Source organism: Hylobates moloch, unplaced genomic scaffold, assembly GCF_009828535.3.
Source record: "Hylobates moloch isolate HMO894 unplaced genomic scaffold, HMol_V3 SCAFFOLD_16, whole genome shotgun sequence".
Classification (NCBI taxonomy): Eukaryota; Metazoa; Chordata; class Mammalia; order Primates; family Hylobatidae; genus Hylobates; species Hylobates moloch.
Genome location: NW_026652291.1, coordinates 12,048,559 through 12,071,942, shown reverse-complemented (window position 1 = coordinate 12,071,942; position 23,384 = coordinate 12,048,559). Strand labels below are relative to the sequence as shown.

Sequence of the window (23,384 nt, the reverse complement as noted above, 5' to 3'; positions counted from 1 at the left end):
TTGCCTTCCTTTCCCGCTGCCTTCCCAGTCGAGGGGCTTCCTAATGTGTCCCTGTCCAGCTGGGATGGCTGCAAGGGAGCACACCTGGGGTCTTCCTGTCTTCAGTCTTTCATCTTCCTTTTCTGTGGCCCTTCCAGCTTCACCATCCGTGGGCATCTCCTCCTTCCTCCAGCCCCAACTTCTAAAGTCTTGTCACAGCCCCCTGGCAGTGGGACCTCCCATCCCCAATCATCAGCAGGAGAGCCCATCGCAGAGGGGAGGCGAGGGCAGGGACCGCAGCGCGCCGGGAAGCCATGCTGAGGGTTCCTCCTGCATTTCCTTCCTCGCGGTCCTCAGGAGCATCTTCGCGCCCTCCGGCCCCGGCGCTCCAGCCCGCCCCGGATCCGCCTCCCTCTCCTTCCTCCCGGAGGTTGAGACGAAGCGTGGGACGCACCTGGGTCCCTCTCTGGTCACCCCGCTGAGGCTCCGGGGGCTGCTCCGGGAGCAGGATTTACAGGCCCGGAGAACGCCAATGGGAGATCCAAATGGTCGGGGACTCCGGCGCTTTAAGAGGCTTTTCTCTGGGAAACACCCGTCCCCTCCGTGCGCCTTATGAATGGAAATACTCCTCCCCCGGTCGAGCCCATTTTCCCATTTCACCAGGAGCCGCAACCTGCTCTCTCCTTTCGGTCTCCCCGCCCACATCAACGCGGGCAGCTCCAGGAGGGGACGGACAGGAAGCCTTTGGCCGCCTATTAAATCCCACCCATTTCTCCGGGGGCGATTTCCTAACCTTCCGGGACCGAATTCTGCAATTTGATGTGCGTTTTGTCCGAATGGTAGCGACACGGGCCTAAGGGAGGGGGAAAGCGAGGGGGGGGGGGGGGGGGGGTATGCACTCTTTTCCTCGCAACATCGCTGGCGGAGCGAGGGAGCTCACACGACACAGATTTTGGGGCAAAGCCTTTCCAACTGGACAGCACCATGTCCACCAAAGCGGAGCAGTGTAAGTAGCAGCCGGCCCGGCATTCCGGCCCGGCCTCGGCTGGGAGCTATTGCAGCTGCGGCGTTTGCGGCTGCTGGGAGACCTTGGCATTGTGCTGGTGCGGGGGTGGGGGCTGAGGTTGGGGCGGGTGGGGGGTGGCGGGGAGAGAAGGTGGGGGAGGGTGGACATTAATGGCAGCGCGGCGCTGTCCCCGGTGCTGAAAAATAATACGGTCTTCCTCGGGCTCCAGGGGGGGTTTCGCAAGACTCACAGACCCTGCGAAATGAAATTAAAATGGGGTCATTCTCGGGAAAAAGAGGACTCGTATCTTTCAGATAAACATTTCAGTATCTCTTGTTGGGAGTGGGGGAAGGGGGGCAGCGGCAAATCAGGGGCGGGGAACTGTCAGTTGCAACCAAAGCCTGCCTGGCCTTCTGAGCATGCCCAGTTCTTGGTGCTGGAGCCATAGGGGAGTTTGAGTCTGCAGTTTCCACTTCGGGTGGAAGAGGCAAGAAGGGAGAGAAGGGGGAGGGAGCAGGGAGCCAGGCAAAATTCTGGACTCAGTAAGAGGAAAATTAACTCACTAATGCCAACACCAATGCCAAAACCAACCACAACCATGCGGTGCTTACAAGAAAGTGAAAGGAGCTCTGGGAAAATGACCTAATTGATCTAATTATTGTTCCAAAGAGCAGGCTTCCTTTGTAGGGCAGCCCACACAAACTATAGCAAATAGCACCCGAGGAATTTGGTTGTCCCAGTAATGACTGACTGTGTGCGTGGTTGGAAGCAACCTGCTAACTCCTTGTGGATGGAGTAAGTTTCTAATATGGTTCCCATAGTCTGTCTTATTGCAGTGCGCACTAGTAGGCCTTCGGTGTGTGCTTGGTAGGTTGATCAATGTGAAGCCTTTTTCCGAGTGCACTTGAGGGCTTGAGGGATTCAGGAGCTTAAACTTCAGATTGTAAATAAAAGATGTTTTTATTAAGCAGTGAGTTTGAATTTTTAACAATATACCAGAACTTATTCACCTAGATGACTCTTTTCTTCCAAAGCAGTACACATTATATGGATAATGCTGTCACTACTTAAAAGTCTTTGTAATTCTTCTTTGGAATGGCTATTAAAGCCGTTTTTTGAGACATACAAAACAGTAGTCTCATTATTTGAGGGCAATATCTTATATATGGTAAAATGCAGTATGTCATTTATTCACCAGATAAATTAAATAAACTGAAGGCTCACAGAATTCTCAGATTGATGGTTCATTAGAAATTGTGCATGCCCACCTACCATCCAGTGCTTTTACTTCTTTATGTTTTTTTGGAATCTGGAAGATCTGAGTTTGAATCTTAGTTTTGCTACTGTTTGACCTTGGGCAAGATAATTGACCTCTCTGAACTTTATTTCCTCATCTGTAAACCTGGGCTAATCATGCTGATGGGGTTGTTGAGGGGAATGAGAGAATACATACAAAAGGTTTAGTAATGAGCCTAGCACATAGAATGTACTCAATAAATGGTGGCTATGATAATGACAAGCATTGTCCACTTTTAAATAGTCCATCTCCTCTAAATAGTTAGGAAGCTCTCTTGTGATTTTTTTGCACGTTTCTGAAAGTTAAATCTACACTCAAAATTAAGTTTTGCTTTTACAGAGGTTTTTAAAAAAAATTGGGTGCATTCTGTTTTGAGGAATGGTAACATAGTTTGAGTCCATGTAGAACTTCCCACTTGAGCATATCACATCCTGATATTATAATAAAGCCAAGTAGTTTTATTATAGTATGGTTTTTAAAGGAAAAAACACCACCTGTCATTTGATTGTGTAGTTACATATTACGTAAGTAATTTCAGGCTAAAGCCAGTGAGTATTACTGTCCTCTTCCTGTGTTTTCTCTTCCTTGTTATATTTTGAAATGGACTGGATGCTTTGTCTTGTCTCTTTCCTGGGCAATGAATAAAATCTATCTATGGACTTGATTCTGTAGAGCAATTAGTGGACTTAAGTAGCTATTTTAGACGTGTTGGTGAAACAGATTTTTTTCATCTGTAGAGGATGAAAAGGACACCATATCTGGAGCTAGAACATGTAGACTTGAGCTTTGTATGTCCTTGTGATTAATTGTGAGACATGGGACAATTAACTTAATAGTTTTGTGCCTCAGAGTTTCCATCTTTAAAGTAAGGAATTGTAGTAGGAGCTATCTTTGCTTTAGTCTTGAGGGTTTGGAGGGCAAAGGAGGTAAATGGGAGTAGGCTGTGGAAAGGTTAAGGATGCTATGAATGTTTTTAGGTATCTGTATTTAGAATGAAGGTAATTAAGGAATCTCTTTTCTTTTTCTGTTAATATGCACTAACATGAGTGGATTGACATTTTAGTGTACGTTATGTACCTGAAAATAAAGCAAAAACACAATAGGCTGCATAGTTGATGTTCATGAAGGACAAATACTTTTTATAAAAAGAATGCAGATTGGCAGCATTTTATCCTTGGACTTTGTAGAAGTTTAGCTAGGTGTAAGGAGCAAGAGAAGGAAAGGTCAGGGAATTTTTTTTTTCTTCTACTGGGTGTGAAGACTACTGGATAAGGAGAGAATGGGAGAGCTTGTTTCTCCTCTGCATTCAGGAGTGTGCACACTACCACTGTCCTAAGGACTGAGGAGGGAGAATTAGGCTTAATGTAATGTCAAAATATTATTTCTATTACTCTTCTTCTTGGAGCTTCTTGATGTAAGTAAAGGTTTCACTGGTTTGACAAGTAGACATAGTTTTGTTGGACCAGCAAGAGAAAGTACTTGCATTTCAACCCAAACCAGATTACTTGATTTACCTTTGAAATGTAATGTATCACAGAGACATGAAAAATGATTTCTGTTTTATGTAGTGGCATTTTCTTTTATGAGATAAGTAATAGTGAGGAAAGAGAAGCTAGTGGCCAGGCGCAGTGGCTCACGCCTGTAATCCCAGCACTTTGGGAGGCCGAGGCAGGCGGATCACCTGAGGTCAGGAGTTCGAGACCAGCCTGACCAACATGGAGAAACCCCATCTCTACTAAAAACACAAAATTAACCAGGCGTGGTGGTGCATGTCTGTAATCCCAGCTACTCAGGAGGCTGAGGCAGGAGAATCACTTGAACCTGGGAGGCGGAGATTGCGATGATTAGAGATTGTGCCATTGCACTCTAGCCTGGGCAACCAGAGCGAAACTCCGTCTCAAAAAAAAAAAAAAAAATGATCCGCCTGCCTCGGCCTCCCAAAGTGCTGGGATTACAGGCGGATCACCTGAGGTCAGGAGTTCGAGACCAGCCTGACCAACATGGAGAAACCCCATCTCTACTAAAAACACAAAATTAACCAGGCGTGGTGGTGCATGTCTGTAATCCCAGCTACTCAGGAGGCTGAGGCAGGAGAATCACTTGAACCTGGGAGGCGGAGATTGCGATGATTAGAGATTGTGCCATTGCACTCTAGCCTGGGCAACCAGAGCGAAACTCCGTCTCAAAAAAAAAAAAAAAAAGCAGCAGCAGCAGCTAGTTTTTGGAGGCTTTAAAAAAATATTCAATCTGTTTCCTGTGCTATCTGCAGAGCCTCAAAACAGGAAGTGAAAGCTTCCTAGCACTTTCTCAGGTGATTGCAGAAGAGTTAAATTTTTTTTTCTCCAAATGCTTCTTTTTCTTACAAAGTTCACTGTAGTGAAAATGTTTGCATAGCTGATACAGAATTTGGAATGATAAAAATGAAATTTATTTGGAATTCTAAAGAGGAGTCCCACTCCCTCAATCCCAAACTTTTTCTGTCTTCTAAGAATCAAAATTGACCAATCGGGAGCACCTTGGGTATGCTCTTTCAAAAGAAGCTCTGCTTTTGATAACAGCAGACATTCAGAGTTGGGGTTCTAGAATCAGACTGCTGCCTGGGTTTGAATCCTGGCTTTGTTCCCTGTAAACTCTGTGACCTTGGATAAGTTAATGTCTCTAAGCCCTGACTACATCCTCTATAAAATGGGGATGGTTATAGTTGTTGTGAAGATTAAATGAGGTGATTCATGAACAGTGCTTAGCAGAGAATCCTGGCACAAAATGAGGACTTAATAAATGTTAACAGTTATCATCATCATCATCATCAAATATAAAACCTTATACTTGCTGCCAAAATGGAGATAATTGTGAAGTTTGGATCTAGCCTCCCAGTAACCAAAAATATTTTTGATTACATCAGAGATAAACAATTTTAAGAGTATAGCTGATTAGCACTATGACTTGAAGTTGAACTTGCCTCTCTCCCATGTATATGTAAGGGCCATGCATGGAGAAATCAATAGATAGTTTTCTCTATTTTTTTGCACATTATTTGGTAATATCACTAAAATAGAAAAGTACTTCTTTCAATAGCACTGCAGTTGTAGTCATTTAGAAATCTTTTCACAAGAATATCGCAAACTTCTTATAGAGGAAACTCTGTTACAGTTTTATTCATATATGCAAAAATGAGAATGTGCCTATTATAACCATTTTTGTGGTTGCAAAAAGAAGAATAGCTTTTAGCCCTTGTCTTACATGACTTCTCTGTATCATTTGACACTAGTTGCTGCATTCCTGATTTAAACTCTCCTTTTCTTCTTTCTTTTCTGGCTGTTCCCACTCAGATTTTTTCTTAGGGCTGTCTTCTGCCTGCCTTTTAAAAATTAGCTTCACACAGGATTCTGTCATTAGTCCTCTCTCTCACTCTTTTTAAAAATCCACAGACTCTTGACCACATTCACTTGCATGGTATCATCCAAGAGGATGCCTCCCACATACAATTTTCTAGTCCACACATGTTTTTGGAACTACAGTCCTCTATCTCTACCCAAGCATCTTATACATGCCACAAACCCAAATTCATTGTCCTTTGTTCCAAACTTGTATTTCTTTTTAGATCAGTCATTTTGGTGAATGATACTTCCTTGCTCATTTATCCAAGTCAAAAAATCAGAGTCTTCCTAAACTTTTTACTCTCTGCCATAACTATTCAACACATTCCCAAGCCTTGTTGATTCTAGCTCATCAACAATCTCTGCTTTACCTCTTTGATCCAGTTACAATGAACTATTTTTTCAGTTCCTCCAATGCATCATGTTCTTTTTGCCTGAAATGCTTTCTTCCCCCTCGTCATCTTGGCCTGTCTAATGCCTACTTACTGCTCAATACTTAGCTTTGAAACCTTGCCTGATTGCCACTTTCTCCCTGTATGCCCTATTTGTGTGCTCACACTATATTTCAATTAGTTTTCTTGTTAGTTGCCTTAATTTACTTTGTGTGTAGATTGTATTATGTTCCTCTCTGTGTCTCTAGTGTGTAATCCCTTGTTCAGTGCATAGTGTTTGCACAAAAATCATTTCTTGAAAAAGTAAAAATGACTGAGGGTGGATGAAATGTCTTTTATAAGGAAGGATTACATAACCAAGTGTTTGGATATCATTAATTTGAAGATTTTACATTTTTGTTAATACGAAGTTCTGCATTCTATGCAATGTGAACATTGCACAAAATGCATGCTTTTCAAATGGATTTACAGGTAAATAAAACTACAGTTGTCAAAAGTACTTAAAATATATTTGCTAAATCAAATGTTACAGTATTTATATAACAAGTTACACGTTTCTTGAACATTCATTGTGGTTTTGGTTCTGGCCAATTAGCTAAATGTTCCTTTTACTATATTCAAAATAATAATTATGATTCTTAAAGTGGTAGGCAGTTTTAGCACACAGCCAACTGTTTGTTTTTTTTTTAAGATAAAGTGGCAATATATCTAAAGTCAGGGCCTCTTCAGACTTCAGTTTTACTTGGATCCTGTTCAAGTTTTATGTATTGATTACTCAACCGATAAATAAGCTTTAAGTTGGGATTGTTGTTTTGCAGTAGTATTATGTTGGAAATTCATATGTATTTGTTTCTTACATTTTGAATATATATGGATAGCTCTGCATAAATGAACATATATATTGGCTTAGAAATGAAATATTTCCTGTATCAAAAAGTGCATTAAGCAAAAAATACATTCTTATCAATACTCTTGCTTTCTGTAATGTGAAAAGCTCAACAATTTCATTTAGAACTTTTAGCTTCTTTCAGTCCATTTATTCTATTTGTGTCTTGTTTTTCTCTGCTTCCGGACTTTTCAAGACCAGTGTTACCAACAGCATACAGCTTATCATGTGAATCTCATTTGATATTTGATGTGGGATTAAAACTGGAGTGGTGTTCAGCATTTCAGGGTATCTTTCATTTTCATTGGTCTCAGGGACTTGGTCTTCCAATAGAATAAAATTAAAAGGATATGTGTGTGTGTATACATATATATTTATGTATATATACATGCACAAATGCATGTGTATATATGTATACATTTATGTATATGTTATTTTATTTTAAGAATAAATCAGCTTGCCTCAGAAGTAGAAATAGATAATAACTCACAGACAGTTTAGCATGTCAGGATTATATGTGCTTGAATCTTAAGCTCTCCGGGAAAGACAGTTTAGATATTTATTGCTTGTGCCTACTATGTACTAGGCACTTTGGTGTATATTAGCTTAATTCATTTTCATAAGAGCTTTGAGAGGTATGTTATTATACTTTGGTTTTATTTCTTCAATGTTCCTCAAGTACCTTAATTCCTATTTCTTCTTTTTATTTTTTTATACAGAACTTTTCACAGATTTGTGTGTCATCCTTGCGCAGGGGTCATGCCAGTCTTTTGCATATCATTCTAATATTTTCAGTGAGCACTTACCCTCTATCTGTGCAGCTGAAACTCTTAGGCCTTTGTTTAATGCTGTATTAGTTTCCTAGAGCTGCTGTAATGAATTAGCACAGACTAGGTGGTGTAAAACAACTGAAGATTATTCTCTTACAGTTCTGGAAGCCAGAAGTCTGAAATCAAAGCATTGGCAGGGCTGTGCTCTCTCTGCAGGCTCTAGGGAAGAATCTCCCTTCCTTGTGTCCTAGCTTCTGGGGGTTTCTGGCAATCTTTGTCATTCCTTGATTGTAGTAGCATCATGCCAATCTCTGCCTCCATCTTTACATAGCCTGTGTCTCTGTATCTAAACCTCTCTCTCCTTCCTCTTATAAACACACGTCATTTGATTTAGAGCCCACCTTAATCCAGTATGACCTTATCTTAACTTGATTATATCTGCAAAGACCCTATTTCCAAATGAGGTCACATTCACAGTACCAGGATTAAGACTTGAACATATCTTTTGGGGGATACAATTCAAACCACTACAAACCTTATTACATTTTGTCTTATTAATGTTATTTCATTGTTATGTCTGATTCTATAATCCAACATATTAGCCATTCTTCCATTGGTTTTGTATCAACTACCAAAACAATATGCATTCCTAAATGAAGTATCCAAAATAAAAATGTTGACAAAAAGAAAGAAGCACAAAAGCCCTGTGTCATGCTATTAAATAACTTTTTTCAAGTTAGCTTTGAGCCTCTAATCAATATATTTTAAATATGACAGTTTCACTAGGTACAAATCTATCCTATCATGGTACCACTCAATCTATGTATTTCATCAACTTGTCTATTCACTTATTCAACCAATGTTTATTGGGTGTCTACAATGTATCAGGCACTGTGCTAGGCTCTAGAGGAGCTTACAGTTGACTCTCCAAGTGCATCCTACTTTGCTGAGATGTGTATACTCTCTACAATTTTTCTTTGGTGCCCTGTCTAGATCCCTAAAAAAATAGTAAGTTGAAATGAACTTGGGATGACTTATTCATAGGGAGCCAACAATTGCTCCTGTGATCATTATTACTCTTTATTTTAACTGGAGGCTAAAATTTTTGTGGAGAATTTTCTAAGAATCTCCACTCTCCCGTTCAACATTGTTCTTTTTTTTTTTGTTCTTAAAAAATAATGTTTTAAGCAAGTTTCACTGGCTTTCTTTTTCGTTCTTTTTTTTTTTTCACATAACCCTCATTGCGTTAGATCTTTTTCATTTTTCCAAAATAATTTTATAAACAAGTTGAATAACTCCAGGAAAAAGCCTGATAGTATTTTTGTGAGTATCACATTACTTTTATAGAATAACTTACTTTAGGAAGAATTGACATCTTTCTGATATTGAATCTTACTCTTTCTAAGAACATGGTATGTCTTTCCATTTGTTCAAGTCTGTGCCTTTCTTGGGGTGCTTTTTTCTCATAGATTTTGGAATTTCTTTAGAGCTCATGCTTAGTATTTTCTTTCATCGTTTTTTTTGCCATCATAATTAAGATGTACTATTTCTTCTATTTTAAAATTTTGAATACATGAAGGCTATTGAGTTTTTGTATGCCGATTTTATAACTTTATTTTATGAAATTATTTTCTTTTTGTAGTCATTTTTCCATCTATTCTTTTGGGTTTTCAAGATATTTGTATGCTCTGCAAATAGAAAATAGTTTTGTCCTTTCATTTCTACTCAATTTTTATGCCTCTAATTGCTTTCTTGTTTTCTGATTGCCGTTGGTCAGTATCTCCAATACAGTGTGAAATATAGCAGAGAGAGTGGGTGTTCTTGGCTTGTGTTTTACTTTAGTAGGAAAATCTCTTGTATTTCTCTTTTAAGTAAGATATTCTTTTGGGCTGAGGTAATATACTAGGTAGTATCTATCAATTCTTATTTTGTTAAGTTTTTTTTTTTTAACCAAAATGAGTGTTGAGTCAAGTTTATTTTCTGCATCTATGGAGACCATATTGCTTCCTCTCTTAACTGTATTAATATGCTGGGTTGAATTTCATCATATTTTAAGAATTTTTGCATTGATATTAATAAGTTAGATTGATTCATAGGTGTTTTTCTGGGGGGTAGAGTGGGAAGTAATTTTATTCAGGACCTGGGAACAATGTGATACTCACTACATAAAGTGAGCCTGGAAATTTTGCTTCCTTTCTATAAGTTGGAATAATATAATAGCATTGGTGTTATCTGATCTTTAAAATTTTTTTAGCGTTCCCCTGTAAAACAGTCTGGCCCGTGCTTTTTTTGTAGTGGAACTGTTTAACTTCTTTCTCTATTTGTTCTATGACACTTGTTCTATTTAGACTTTCTGTTTCTACTGGGGTCAATTTTGGTAAGTTTTATTTCTCTAAAAAATTATGCATTTCATCTAAGTTTTCAAATTTGTTTGCATAGAATTATGCAAATGACTATCTTAGAAATTTTAAAAATTCCTCTGTTTTGATGTTTATTTTCTGCTTGTCATTTCTAATGCATACAGTCGGCCCTCTGTATCTGGGGGTTTTTGCATCCATGGATTCAACCAACAATAGATCAAAAATATTTGGGAAAAAACCAATAAAAAATAGTACAATAAAAAAATACTGTAGGGTATGACAACTATTCCTATAGCATGACATTTTATTTGGTATTATAAAACAGAGATGATTTAAAGTATACAGGAGGATGTGCATAGGTTATATGCAAATACTACATAATTTTATAAAAAGGATTTGAACATCCAAGGATTTTGGTACCTGCAGGAGGTTAGGGGTGGTGGTGGGTCCAGGAACCAATCCTTGGTGGATACTGAGGGAAGACTGTATTTAATGTTGTGTATTTGTGCTGTCTCCCCTGCCCCCTTTAAAAAATTGGGTTAGTGGTTTGTCTATTTTGTTGATTTCTTTTCAAGAAACCAGTTATTTTTATTTCTTTATTACTTCTAGTTTTTGGCATTTCTAAATTAATTTCAGTTTTTATTATTAATTTCTGATTTTTTTTCCTTGATTTCTTTGTTTTATTTTGGTATTCCTCTAGCTTTTTGAGTTGGCTGTTAATTTTTTTTTTAAATTTTATTGATATAGGCATTTCATGCAATATATTTTTCTCTGACACTTCTTTTAGTTGTAGCCTACAGATTCTGGTAATGTCAGGCTTTATTATAACTATTTTCAAGAAATTCTGCAATTGAATTTTGTATATTTGCCTTTGACCTAAGAGTGGTTTAAAAGTGCATAAATTTCCATGTGGAAGGGCATTTTTGTTTTGCTGTTGTATTGTTGATTTCTAATTTTATTGCCTTATGGTCTGAGGATACTAATTACATTATTTCTATACTTTAGCACATTGAGGTTTTTGCTGTGTCATAAGATTTAGTCAGTTTTTGTGACTACCACATATGTACTTAAAAAGAAGTTGTAATCTCTATTATTATTGATACAGTAATATAAGTTTGATGTATATCTATAAGATCTACCTTGTAATGTTGTTTAGGTCTTTTATACCTTTTATTAATTTTTAGTCCACTTGATCTTGGATTGTGAGAGGTATGTTAAAGTCTCCTATTATTAGTGTGTTTCTGTCTATTTCTCCTTGCATCTTCTGTAGGTTGCTGCTTAATCGAAGTTGTTACTGTGTTATTGGGTGCATAAATACTAATAACTAATATCTTCATTGTGAATTGTAGCCTTAAACATTATAAAGGGCACTTCTTTATCTATTTTAATGCTTTTTGGTCTGAATTCCACCTTGTCAGATATTAAGATTATGACCCCGTTTTCTTTTTATTTGTGTTTGCCTGATGTATCTTTTGCCATCCTTTTATTTTTTAACTCTTTTGAATCTCTTTGTTTTAGGTGTGTCTCTTGTATTCTGCATAGTGTTGGATTTTGCTTTATTAGCCAATCTGAAAATCCTTTTCTTTTAATAGGTGAGTTAAGCCCTTTTACATCTATTGATATGATTAATATGTTTGGCCTCAGTTCTATCATATTATTTTATTTTTATGTATTTTATATCTAAACTCTTTCATTATGCAATGGGTTTTATTTGTTCATTTTTTTTCTATTGGTTAACTTTATACTAAGACTTCTACATAATACTGCTAGTCCACTTGTTTTTGGACTAACTAGTTCCCTACATTGAATATATTGCAATTAGCTTGTAACCTCTTCTCTCTCGCCTCTTTCTAACCCAGTATCTGATATACAATAATGTCATTTTGTTTACAGTTAATACCTATTAGACAATCATATCCATATGCCCTCCATGCCTCCTGATTTTTGATAATTGTATTATAGCTACTATATTTTCTTTCTTATAATCATGGTTTAGCTTTGTTTTGCAGGTAAATTTATATTTAATACTCATCACTCATTCTTATACGACTGTCTTTCAGTCCTTTTGGTAGTCTTAATCTCCATTTCTAATAGATCCTTTAGGAAGGGCTTACAGAATTAATTATTGCCTGAGTTTTGGCAAGTTTACAATAGTTTGCAACTTGGAGGTCAGCTTGTGTGGACATAAAATCCTTGACTTATATTTCGCCAACTTGAGTATTTTAAATTTGTCACATCATTTTTTTTGGCATTAAGGATTGGTGAAAAGTCCAGTGACAATCTTGTTTTCTTAGTGGCTTAGTCTTTTTTTAAATCTCCTTTTAAGTAGCCTTAACTATAATATATGATTCATTGTTGGGTCATGCTGAAATGATTGCAGCATGTCCCTTCAATAATTTCAAGTTTTTTTTAATTTTAGGAAATACAGTTTCTGGAGATATAGTTTTAATACTTGTTTTGTTCCATTGTTTGGCATTTTCCCTTGCGATCCCTATCATACATATGTTGGGTGTTTTTTGCTAATCTTCTGTAGGATCATTTTCTACTGTACATTTTAAAAATCTCTTTATTTCTTTTAGAGTTTTTTTAGAATTACCCACACAATATACCTTTATTAGTCTACATGTGAACTAGCCTATTGATGGTGATTCTGCATGTATATAGAACTATATATTTAGCCCTTATTTTGAAATGTTAAATATAAATAAAAAGTCGATAACATTCAGTTGAATATTATCTTATTTTGCATAAATTCAACTTATTCATTATAAGTACAAGCATTTGACTACTATCACCATGTCTTCTAATGTAGACATGCCCAAATACATACATATTAAGATATGTGTCATTTTGTCCTTTTTGTTTATGTGGAAATAGTGACAAATAATAAAATTCACCAATTTGCAAAGCACAGATTGATGAATTTTGCTAAGAATATACAGCCATGTAACCACTACCACAATAAAGATGAAGACCCATATCCTGGCTGGACATGGTGCCTTATGCCTGTAATATCAGCACTTTGGGAGGCCAAGGTGGTCGGATCACTTTAGGTCAGGAGTTTGAAACCAGCCTGGCCAGCATGGCAAAACCCTGTCTCTACTAAAAATATAAAAATTAGCCAGGCATGGTATTGCACGCCTGTAGTCCCAGCTACTCGGAAGGTTGAGGCAGGAGAATCGCTTGAGCCCAGGAAGCTGAGGTTGCAGGAAGCTGAGATTGCACCACTGCACTCCAGCCTGGGCAACAGAGAGGGACTCAGTCTCTAAATAAATAAATAAATAAATACCCTTATCCTTATCTTAGAAAGATTCCTTGTGTCCTTTGCTCTTGATCCCTTCCTTCAACTTCCAGTTCCAGGAAGACATTGCTTTTCTTTTTATTATTAGTGTTGCCTTTTATAGAATTTCATGTAAATGGAATCATTCAGTGCATAGTCTTTTCTGTCTGACTTTTTTTTTTTTTTTTTCTCGAGACGGACTCTTGCTCTGTTGCCCAGGCTGGAGTGCAATGGCACAATCTCGGCTCGCTGCAACCTCCGCCTCTTGGGTTCAAACGATTCTCCTGCCTCAGCCTCCCGAGTAGTTGGGATTACAGGTGCACACCACCATGCCTGGCTAATTTTTTGTATTTTTAGTAGAGACAGGGTTTCACCATGTTGGGCAGGCTGGTCTCGAACTCTTGACCTCGTGATCCACCTGCCTCAGCCTCCCAAAGTGCTGGGATTACAGGCGTGAGCCACGGCACCTGGCTTCTGTCTAACTTCTTTTATTTAGCATAATGTTTTGGAAGGTCACTCATGTTGTTGGGTTAATATTTTGTTTGTTTTTATTGCTCTATATAGTCCATGGCATGTGTATATTACAATTTGTTTATCCATTCACCTGTTGATAGAAATTTGGGTTGTTTCCAGTTTTGGGCCATTATGAATATTTGCATACCTGGTTTCATGTGGACATATGTTTTTATTTCTCTAGGTTGAATACCTAGGAATGGAATTGCTTGGTAGTATGGTTAATGAATGTTTACCCTTATAAGGTATTCCTGTACTATTTTGCAAAGTGGCTGTAAGGTTTTATGTTCCCACCAGCAATGTAGGAGAGAGTTTCAGTTGATCTGCATCTTCATCAACACTTTGTATTCACAGTCTATTTAACTTTAGTCTTTCTAGTTGGTGTGCAGTGGTATCTTGTGGTTTTAATTAGCATTTCTCAGAGGATTAGTGATGTTGAACATCTTCTTATGTGCCAATTGACTATTTGTCTATCTTCTTTTGGGAAATTTCTGTTCCAATCTTTGGTCTATTTTTATTGGATTTTTCTGGTCTTTTGATTGAGTTTTAAGGGTTCTTTATATATTCTGAATACAAGTTCATTGCTTTGAAACATTTTGCTTCCAATCTGTGGCTTACCTTTGTGTTTTCTTAACAACGACTTTTGAGAAGCAAGACTTTTAAATTATACAGCCCATTTTCAATTTTTTTTCATTTATCATTTGCACTTTTGGTATCTTGTTTAAGGAATCTTTGCCTAAATCAATGTCACAAAGATTTTCTTCAGTATTTTCTTCTAGAAGTTTAATGGTTTTATCTCTAACATTTAGGTTTATAAACATTTTTGAGTTATTTTTTATGTATAATGTGAGGTAAAGTTTGAGGTTCATTATTTCCATGTAAAATATGCAGTTGTTTCTTATCTCTATTGGATTATCCTGGTACCTTTGTTGACAATCAATCACTCATATATGTGTGGGTCTATCTCTGGACTCTTTTTTTTTTTTTTTTTTGAGACGGAGTCTCGCTCTGTCGCCCAGACTGAAGTGCAGTGGCGCAATCTCGGCTCACTGCAAGCTCCGCCTCCCGGGTTCACGCCATTCTCCTGCCTCAGCCTCTCCGAGTAGCTGGGACTACAGGCGCCCGCCACCACGCCCGGCCAATTTTTTGTATTTTTTAGTAGAGACGGGGTTTCACCGTGGTCTTGATCTCCTGACCTCGTGATCCGCCCGCCTCGGCCTCCCAAAGTGCTGGGATTACAAGCGTGAGCCACCGCGCCCGGCCGTATCTCTGGACTCTATTTTGTTTCTTCATCTATTCTTATGTCAGTGGCATATGATCTTTAGTACTATCAGTCTTCCAACTTTGTTCTTATTTTTCAAAATTGTTTCAACTATTTAAAGTCCTTTGCTTTCTATGTAAATTTTAAAATCAACTTGTAATTTGCTTCAAAGGAAGCTTATTTGGATTTTGGTCTATAGATCCATTTGGAGAAGATTACTTTCTTAACAATCCTTGGGATGACACATATCTAAACTTATTTATGTCTTGTTTAATTCTCTTTCACAATATTTGGTAGTTGTCACATCTTTCATTAAATTTATTCCTAAGTATTTTTGTGGGTGGATTTGTTTTTCAAGTTTTATTTCCTAATTATTTGCTGTTAGTATAGATAAATACAATAGCTTTGTCGTGTTGGTCTTATATCCTGTACCCCTGCCACACTCATGTATTTGGTGAATAGTTTAAAAAAAGAAAAAAATATATGTATAATTTAAGGTTTTCAGTATGCATTGTTATGCCATTTGTGAATAAAGATAATTTTACATCTGTCTTTCCAATCTGTATGCCTTTTATTTCTTTTTATTGCCTATTGCACTGGCTAGGACCTTCAGAACAATGCTAAATAAAAGTGATGTGAGTGAGTGTTCCTGCCTTGTTCTTGACCTTAGGTGGAAAGCTTTGAGCCTTTCAGAATGTTAGACCAACCTTGCATTCCTTTATTCCTGAATTAAACCTTATTTGGTCATAATGTATTCTTCTAAAAATATTGTTGGATTCAGTTTTCTAATATTTAGGGAGTTTTGTATCTGTGTTTTCATGAGATATACTGGTCTGTAGTTTTGTTTTCTTGTGATATTTTTGTCTGGTTTTGAAATCAGGATAAAATTGGCTTCATAAAATGAGTTGGGAAGTGTTTCCTTTTCTATAGTTTCTGAAAGGGTTTGTGTAGAATTGATAACGATTCCTTGATTTTTTGATAAATTCACCATTGAAGCCATCAGAGCCTGGAGGTTCTTTTTTTGGGGGAAGGTTTCAAATTTTAAATTCAGTTTCTTCAATTGATAAAGATTTCACAATTTTTGTTTGCTTTAAATTCTTCTTAAGTCAGTTATGGTTATTTGTGTCTTTTAAGGAATTCGTCCATTTTGTCCATTTGACAAATTTGTCTGGTTGCCATTTACTGGTATAAAGTTATTTGTAATAATCCCTTATAATTCTTTTTACATCTATAGAATTTGTTGCTATGTTCCTCTTTTATTTCTGATATTGGCAATTTATGTCTCTTTTTTCCTGACCTGTCTGGTTAGAGGTTTGTACATTTTACTGATGAACCAACTTTTGGTTTCAATGATTTTCTCTATTGTTTCTCTGTTTCCTATTTTATTGATTTTTGTACATAAATATTTATACCATTTCCTTCCTTTGGTTTGTTTGAGTTTTAATTAGCTCTTCTTTTTTCTAGCTTCTGAAAGTGAAAACTATATTATTAATTTGAAATCTTTCTTCTTTTCTGATATAGGCACTTGAAAGCTGTGCATTTCTTCATAAGTCCTGCTTTAGGCACATTCTACCAGTTTTGTATTTTCATTATTCAGTTCAAAATGTTCTCTAATTTGTCTTGCAATTTTTTTCTTTGACCCAAAATTTCTTTAGACGTGTGTGTGGGTTTTTTTTTTTTGGTGGGGGATGGAGTTTTGCTCTGTTGCCCAGGCTGGAGTGCAGTAGCATGATCTTAGCTCACTGCAACCTCCACCTCCCAGGTTCAAGTGATTCTCTTGGCTCAGCCTCCCGAATAGCTGGGATTACAGGCACCTGCCACCATGCTTGGCTACTTTGCATTTTTAGTAGAGATAGGGATTCATCACATTGGCCAGTCTGGTCTCAAACTCCTGACCTCAAATGATCCTCCTGCCTTGGCCTCCCAAAGTTCTGGGATTACAGGTGTGAGCCACTGTGCCCGGCCTAGAGGTGTGTTGTTTAATTTCCAAATATTTGGGATTTTCCTGGTTATCTTGTTTTTGATTTCTAACTTAATTCTATTTTTGTTAGAGAATATATTCTGTATGCTTTCAATCTTTTGACATTAAGACTTGTTTTATGGCCTCAAATGTAGTCTATACTGGTAAACATTCTATGTGCCAATTGAAAACAAAATGTATTTTTAAATTGTTGGGTGATGTGTTGAAATCTTCTACACATTTGCTGATTTTTGTCTAGTTTTTCTAATAGTTGCTGCTAAAGCATATTGTAGTCGTTAGATTATGGAATTCCTTTTCTCTTTAAATCTGTCATTTTTGCTTCATGTGTTTGGAAGCTCTGTTACTGGATTCATATACATTTATGATTATTATGTTTTCCTATTGAATACCCCTTTTATTTTTATGAAGTGTCTTTTTTATCCTTGTTAATATATTTTGCTTTGAAATGTATTTTATCTGATATTAATATTGCTACTCCAGACTACCTTCACATAGTGTTTATCTGGCTTATGTTTCCCATTCATTTCCTTTCACCCTTTAAAGTTTTCCTACTGTCTTTTTAAATATTCTTTTTTGCATTTTTAAACTACTGGTTGACTGAGCAATTGTTATGTACTTCCTTAATTTTTCACAGTTAATAAAGTACTACCTTATTTAAAATACAGAAATCTTGCAACTTTATAGGTCCATATCCTTCTTTATTTTATACTTATTTTATGTAATACATCTACATATGTTATAAACCCCAGAAGATAATGCTATAACTTTAATTTTAAAATTACATGGTTAATAAATTAACAGGAAAAAGAAAGTATAGTCTTTTGCATTTACCAAATATTTACCATTTCTGGTGCTTTGTTTTTTTTTTCTTAGGACTCAAGTTTCTATCTGAAATTTATTTCTCTTTAGCCTGAAAAACTTTCCTTCGCATATTTTGTAGTGTAGCTCTACTTGTGACCAAATGTTTTAGATTTATTTCGTCTGAAAAAGTATTTTGCTTTTATTCTTGAATATTTTTGCTGAATACAGGATTTTGCTTCGACAGTTTTTTTTTTTCTTCCTTTGAATACTTTAAAAATGTTATTCCCTCTGGCCTTGGTTTCAGAGGTGAATTCAGCCATTACTTGTCATATATCCATAAAATGTATGTAAATTATTGTTTTTCTCTTACTGGTTTTAAGATCTGCTCTTTATCTTTGGCTTTCAACAGTCTAAGTGTCACGTGGGCTTCTATTGGCATGGGCCTCCGGATGTTCATTCTGCTTTGTGTTTGTCATTTCATGTCTGAAAATTTCTGCCTGTTACCAAATCTGAGGACTCTTTGGCCATTATTTCTCAAATATTTTCTCAGCCCCATTCTTTTTGTCCTCTCCTTTTGGTATTCCCATCACACATATGTACCTCTTACTGTTTGGTACTACCTAACCCACCTCTGAGGCTCGGTTCTTTTTTTTTTAATCGTTTCTCTCCTCTGTTCTTCACCCTGGATACTTTCTATTGGTCTGTTTTCAAGTTCACATATTCTTTCCTCTGTCATGACCATTTCTAATGGCTGTAAGCTCATTCAGTTAATTTTTTTTTTATTTCTGAAATTTTTTCAGTTCTAGAATTTCCATCTTGTTCTTCTTGTATGATTTTTTTTATTTCTGCTGAGACTTCCCATTTCTATGATGAGAGTTTCATGCACTGAAAACATATTTTGTTTTACTTAATTGAGGATAGTTTTAGCAATTCATTAAAATCCTTGTCTGTTAGTTCCAGCATCTATTTCCTTTCAGGATCAGAATATACTGACTTTTCTTGTGGGAATGTGTTTTATTTTCTTGGTTCTTCTTATGCTGGGTCATTTTGAGTTGTATCCCGGATATAATGAATGTTAAGTTTTGGAGACTTCGGGCTCTACTATTTCCCACCGATGAGGCGTTGTTTCCTTTGTTTTATGGGTAATTTTCCTGGCTGGGATGGAATTGCAAACTCTGTTCTCATGCAGCAGTTCCTTACTTTGTTCGGATCTTTTGTCTTTAGCTGGGCTGAGTTGGGTCTGTTTTGCACTTGTGTGGTTCAGGGGTCAGTCAAAGATGTCAGAGTTTGGGGATCCAGAGTTTATGGTTTTTTCCCTTGTGGGATTCCCTCACTTGCTTCAGGAAAGTAGTTTTTGGTTTGTTCGTTTTTAGAATCTGCTCCATCACTTTCAGATCTTATCACTTGAGGAACTCCCTCCTTGCTTTGACTCCTGCTTTCAGACTGGGCCCCACAGTTTCCGGTGAGTACCTGTTGATGACTTGAGAGTTCTGTTCTGTAGACCCAACTGCCTTCCTTTCGTGTCTTCCTGCATGGATGCTGATGCCAAACAGCTGTGTGGCTATCAGCAGTCTGTCCCCATCTTTTCATATTTAGTCCACAGTGATACTTTGTCTCCTAATTTTGTTGTAGAGATTGTCAGTGGGTCTTTGGTTTTGTTATCCTCATTGATCTGTCTATTTTTAACAGAGGGCCCTGGGTTGACTCAAAAACTATGCTGTTGCCACTGTCCTCTTTTCAGAATCCTCCTCTTTTACCGTATTTAAGCTGATTATTTTTGAGTGCTTAAACTCTAGTCTCTGGTTTTTAGATTCGTTTCTTAAATAAACGGCTGCTGCCTTTAGAACCAGGCTTGTGGCTGTTCATCTACTCTCTGTTTCTGGGTCAAAATGAAGTCACAGCAGCTCTTTATTTTTTAATAAAGAAATGATTATCAAAAGTCGTAAGTACAGGGCACAGGTGTGATGGTGCGTGCCTTTAATCCCAGCTACTTGGGAAGATGAAGCCAGAGGATCCCTTGAGGCCAGGAGTTTGAGGTTGCAGTGACTAGTGACTGCACCATTGCACTCGGGCAACAGAGCAAGACCTTGTCTCTAAAAAAAAAAAAAAAGGAAAAAAACCAACTTGTAAATATGGGAGCCTTCTCAACAATGACAGTATGCATATTGTGTTTTTCTTATGCCACTGGGTTCATGCTTGCTCTTCAGTTTTTTGAATTAAATAATTTAATGTTTGGGTAATATATCATCAGGGGATGAAACTGAAAAGCAAGGGAATGATAAATGAAAACGTTAGAAAAGGACTTATATCTACGGCGAGTGAGGGGAATGAAATCAGCGGTGGGTACAGATAAGATACAGGAAGTGTTCTATCTTTTAATCTGGTGGTGGGTAAATGGGTGTATGTTATTATTACTTTTGAAAGTGTATACATAATTGTATGCCCTCTTTCATATCATGAAGATGTGCTAAACAGTCTCTGGGACACAATCTAAGTTCAACTTCCTTGAGAGCTCCTCTTCGGGAGGTCACTGAGCAAAGTCAGAAGAGTCCTGGGAAAGAAGGGGTTCATCCCAGTTGAAGCTTTGGCAGTGCTGTTGTGTAGGCCAGGAGTCCTCTGACCAAAAATGTGGTCAGGGAGTGGGTTACTCTATGTTTTCTGCTTAAGCTCAACATGACCTGCCTCTAGCTCTTAGAAGTAGGTCAAAGCAGAAACTTTCTGTGGGGGTAAAACGAGTGTCCTTAGCTGTTTGAAGCCACTGTGGAGGAGAGTAGGAACTTTATTGGCTCAAGAACAAATATCTGGGCTACACTTGCCAAGGCATTCTGCATTGGGTTAAAAGCATGGTCTGGGGTTCTTGGTGATGGCAGCTTTCAGGAATTTGTCTCTCGAACCACATTGCTCTGACCTTGACTGATTGCCCTCTATGCCTGATACACAACTGGGTGTTCCTTCTCCCAGGAGAAAGGATGCCTCTATGAATGTCTAAATGCGCCTTTATTTTTTATTTGTAGTTTGTCTGAATGTAGAATTCTACTTTGGGAACATTGTTTTTCAGGGTTTTGAAGGCATTGCTTCATTGTTATCTTGTTTCCAGTGTTGCTTTGGAGAATTTCAAAGCCATTTTGATTCTTGATCTTTCCTAAGTAATAAAAAAAATTTAAAAATCTCTAGAAGTATGTGGAGTCTTTTCTTTGTCCCTAGCTTCTGACATCTCATAACAATGTGCGTTGCTATGTGTCTATTTTTACTCATTGTGGTGGGCTCTTTTAATCTGCCATTATCTAAAAAGTTCTTAACTAATTTTGTTAATGGTTTTAACGCTTTTGGTTTTGCTGTTGCCTTTTTCTGAAACTCCTTATATTCTGATCTTGGATATCCTGGATTTGTCATTTCTCTTTTATTTTGTCTTTTGCTGTATTTTGGGGAAATTTTCTCAATTGTATCTTCTAAACCTTCTATTGATTATTCCTGGGATTATGTTTTTGATCTACAAAAGCTTTTTTCTTCACTGTATGTTGTTTTCCTAACAGCACAACAGCATTCATTCTTAGGTAAAGTATCTTATCTTTCTGATATTAATAACAGGTTTTTTTTTTTTTTTTAAGATAAAGTTTTCCTCTTCCTACAGACTCTTTCTCTCCAAGTTGATTTTCTCTCCTTCTGGTCTTACAGTTAGAGGCTTTCTTTAGATGGTTGGCCATCCTTCCCTGTCTACTCATAATTAAGGGCTGGAAATAAGAAGCTGACCTGAGCAGGTTAGAGGGCCATTTACTGGGGGCACCCCTGGTGTCACTGTCTTCAGACCTTTCCTCTTTGACTTAGTCAGATTCACAGAAGGAAGGAGAAAAAAAAAAGAGGCTTCCAGTCTCCAGCCTGAAGGGTAAGGGTCTAGCTGCCAGGGGTTGGAGGGCAGGGTTTCGTTCCGCTCTGCATTAGCATTTACACTTCATATAGCCAGCAAATCCCCTTGGTTAGATAGATTATCCTGGCTTTCCATTCTGTTTGGTCTCTGCCATTCCGGAGACCCTCTGATGTGTCTCTCTTCTGGCAATGAACTTCAGATATTCTGAGTTGAAGAGAGGTGCTCTCTCAGGCATGTGAAGTGGGGGAGAAAATTTAGGCTTCTAATTGCTCTTAAACAGTTTTCAGCCAATCCCCCACATTTTTTTTAGCGCCCTCTTCTGCCCCTTACCTCTTGTTCCAAAGCTATCTGTTGCTGCCATTTCTGTGCCTTTTGAGAAGCCTGAAATGCACACTAGTTGGTTCTTGGCTTTGGAATCAGTTGATTCTTAGCACTGCTGCTGGCCTGGGATTTGACTTTCTCTGGTGGGCCGAGTCAACTGCTACTTGTCTATTGGCTTTCAAGCTTCCAAAAATGATCTTGCTTTGTGTTTTCTTGCCTTGTCGCCTTTTCTTCTTGTCTTTGAAAAATCCTTTTACTGCAATTTGGTGACGTTTTAGTTATGTATGATTTAGATGATTGTCTTCACTTTGCAGTCCTGACCCAGAACCTTTCTCTTACTTTTCCATGCCTAGCATCTTCTCATCCTTCATGTCTTACTTAAATATTATCTCTTCTGAAAGGTCTTCCCGGACTATCCTATGTCAAGAAGGCATTGCCCAACCGCTTCTTTAGTCTGTATTTGAGTCTCTTATAATATCTTTATAGACTTTTAAAAAGTATTTACTGTCTTTTCGTTCATTTTTCACACTTTCTCGTATGCTGCATGACATCAGGGACTGTGGCTGTCTTGTGAACTGTTACATCCCCAGCAACTGGCACATAGTTAACTACAATGAACATTTACTGAATGTGTGAAAGAACAGATTACACCTGGACTGCATGGTTTTTTTTTTTTTTTGAGACGGAGTTTCGCTCTTGTCACCCAGGCTGGAGGGCTGGAGTGCAATGGTGCGATCTTGGCTCACAGCAACCTCCGCCTCCCAGGTTCAAGCGATTCTCCTTCCTCAACCTCCAGAGTAACTGGGATTACAGGTGCTCACCACCATGCCCAACTAATTTTTGTATTTTTAGTAGAGATGCGGTTTTGCCATGTTGGACAGACTGGTCTCGACCCCTGACCTCAGATGACCCACCTGCCTCGGCCTCCCAGAGTGCTGGGATTGCAGGAATGAGCCACCGCACCTGGCCGAATTTTTTAAATTGGTAACAATTTTCTCAGTTTTCTCATCTGTAAAAAAATAAGAGCAGGGAAATAAAATAGCACCTACCTCATAGAATTATTGTGAGGCTTAGAGAGTTGAAAGGATAAAGTGCTTAGAACAGTGCCTGGCACATGGGACTATAACAATGCTATTATAGTTATAGTTTTAAGAGTCTTAAAAACAGTCTTTAGAGAGTTGTGATTTTATATTTAATTGTTGTTCAATTTTGTTCAAGTTAAAGAAAATTTTGCTGTGTGATGGACTGAATTATTATTCTGAATTGTGTAGTATGTTCTGAATCAAAGTACATCT

At 37.6% G+C, this 23,384-nt stretch overlaps 1 protein-coding gene and 1 non-coding gene across 5 annotated transcripts in view; one reads left to right on the top strand and one right to left on the bottom strand.

Moving 5' to 3' along the window:
* The first annotated feature begins 655 nt into the window (after nucleotides 1–655).
* UNC79 (unc-79 homolog, NALCN channel complex subunit) overlaps nucleotides 656–23,384 on the top strand; it is a 294,353-nt gene continuing 271,624 nt past the window's right edge. For 2 of the 4 annotated variants that reach the window (XM_032180374.2, XM_032180368.2), the window contains exon 1: nucleotides 873–985. In XM_032180374.2, the coding sequence (XP_032036265.1) occupies nucleotides 964–985 (22 nt within the window). In that variant the 5' untranslated portion in view covers nucleotides 873–963. Of the gene's footprint in view, nucleotides 801–872; nucleotides 986–23,384 lie in introns of those variants that run through there. The other 2 variants (XM_032180377.2, XM_032180381.2) reach the window with 2 other exon arrangements.
* LOC116456394 (U6 spliceosomal RNA) lies at nucleotides 7,647–7,757 on the bottom strand. The gene has a single exon (XR_004244629.1). It is a non-coding gene; the product is annotated as a U6 spliceosomal RNA (small nuclear RNA).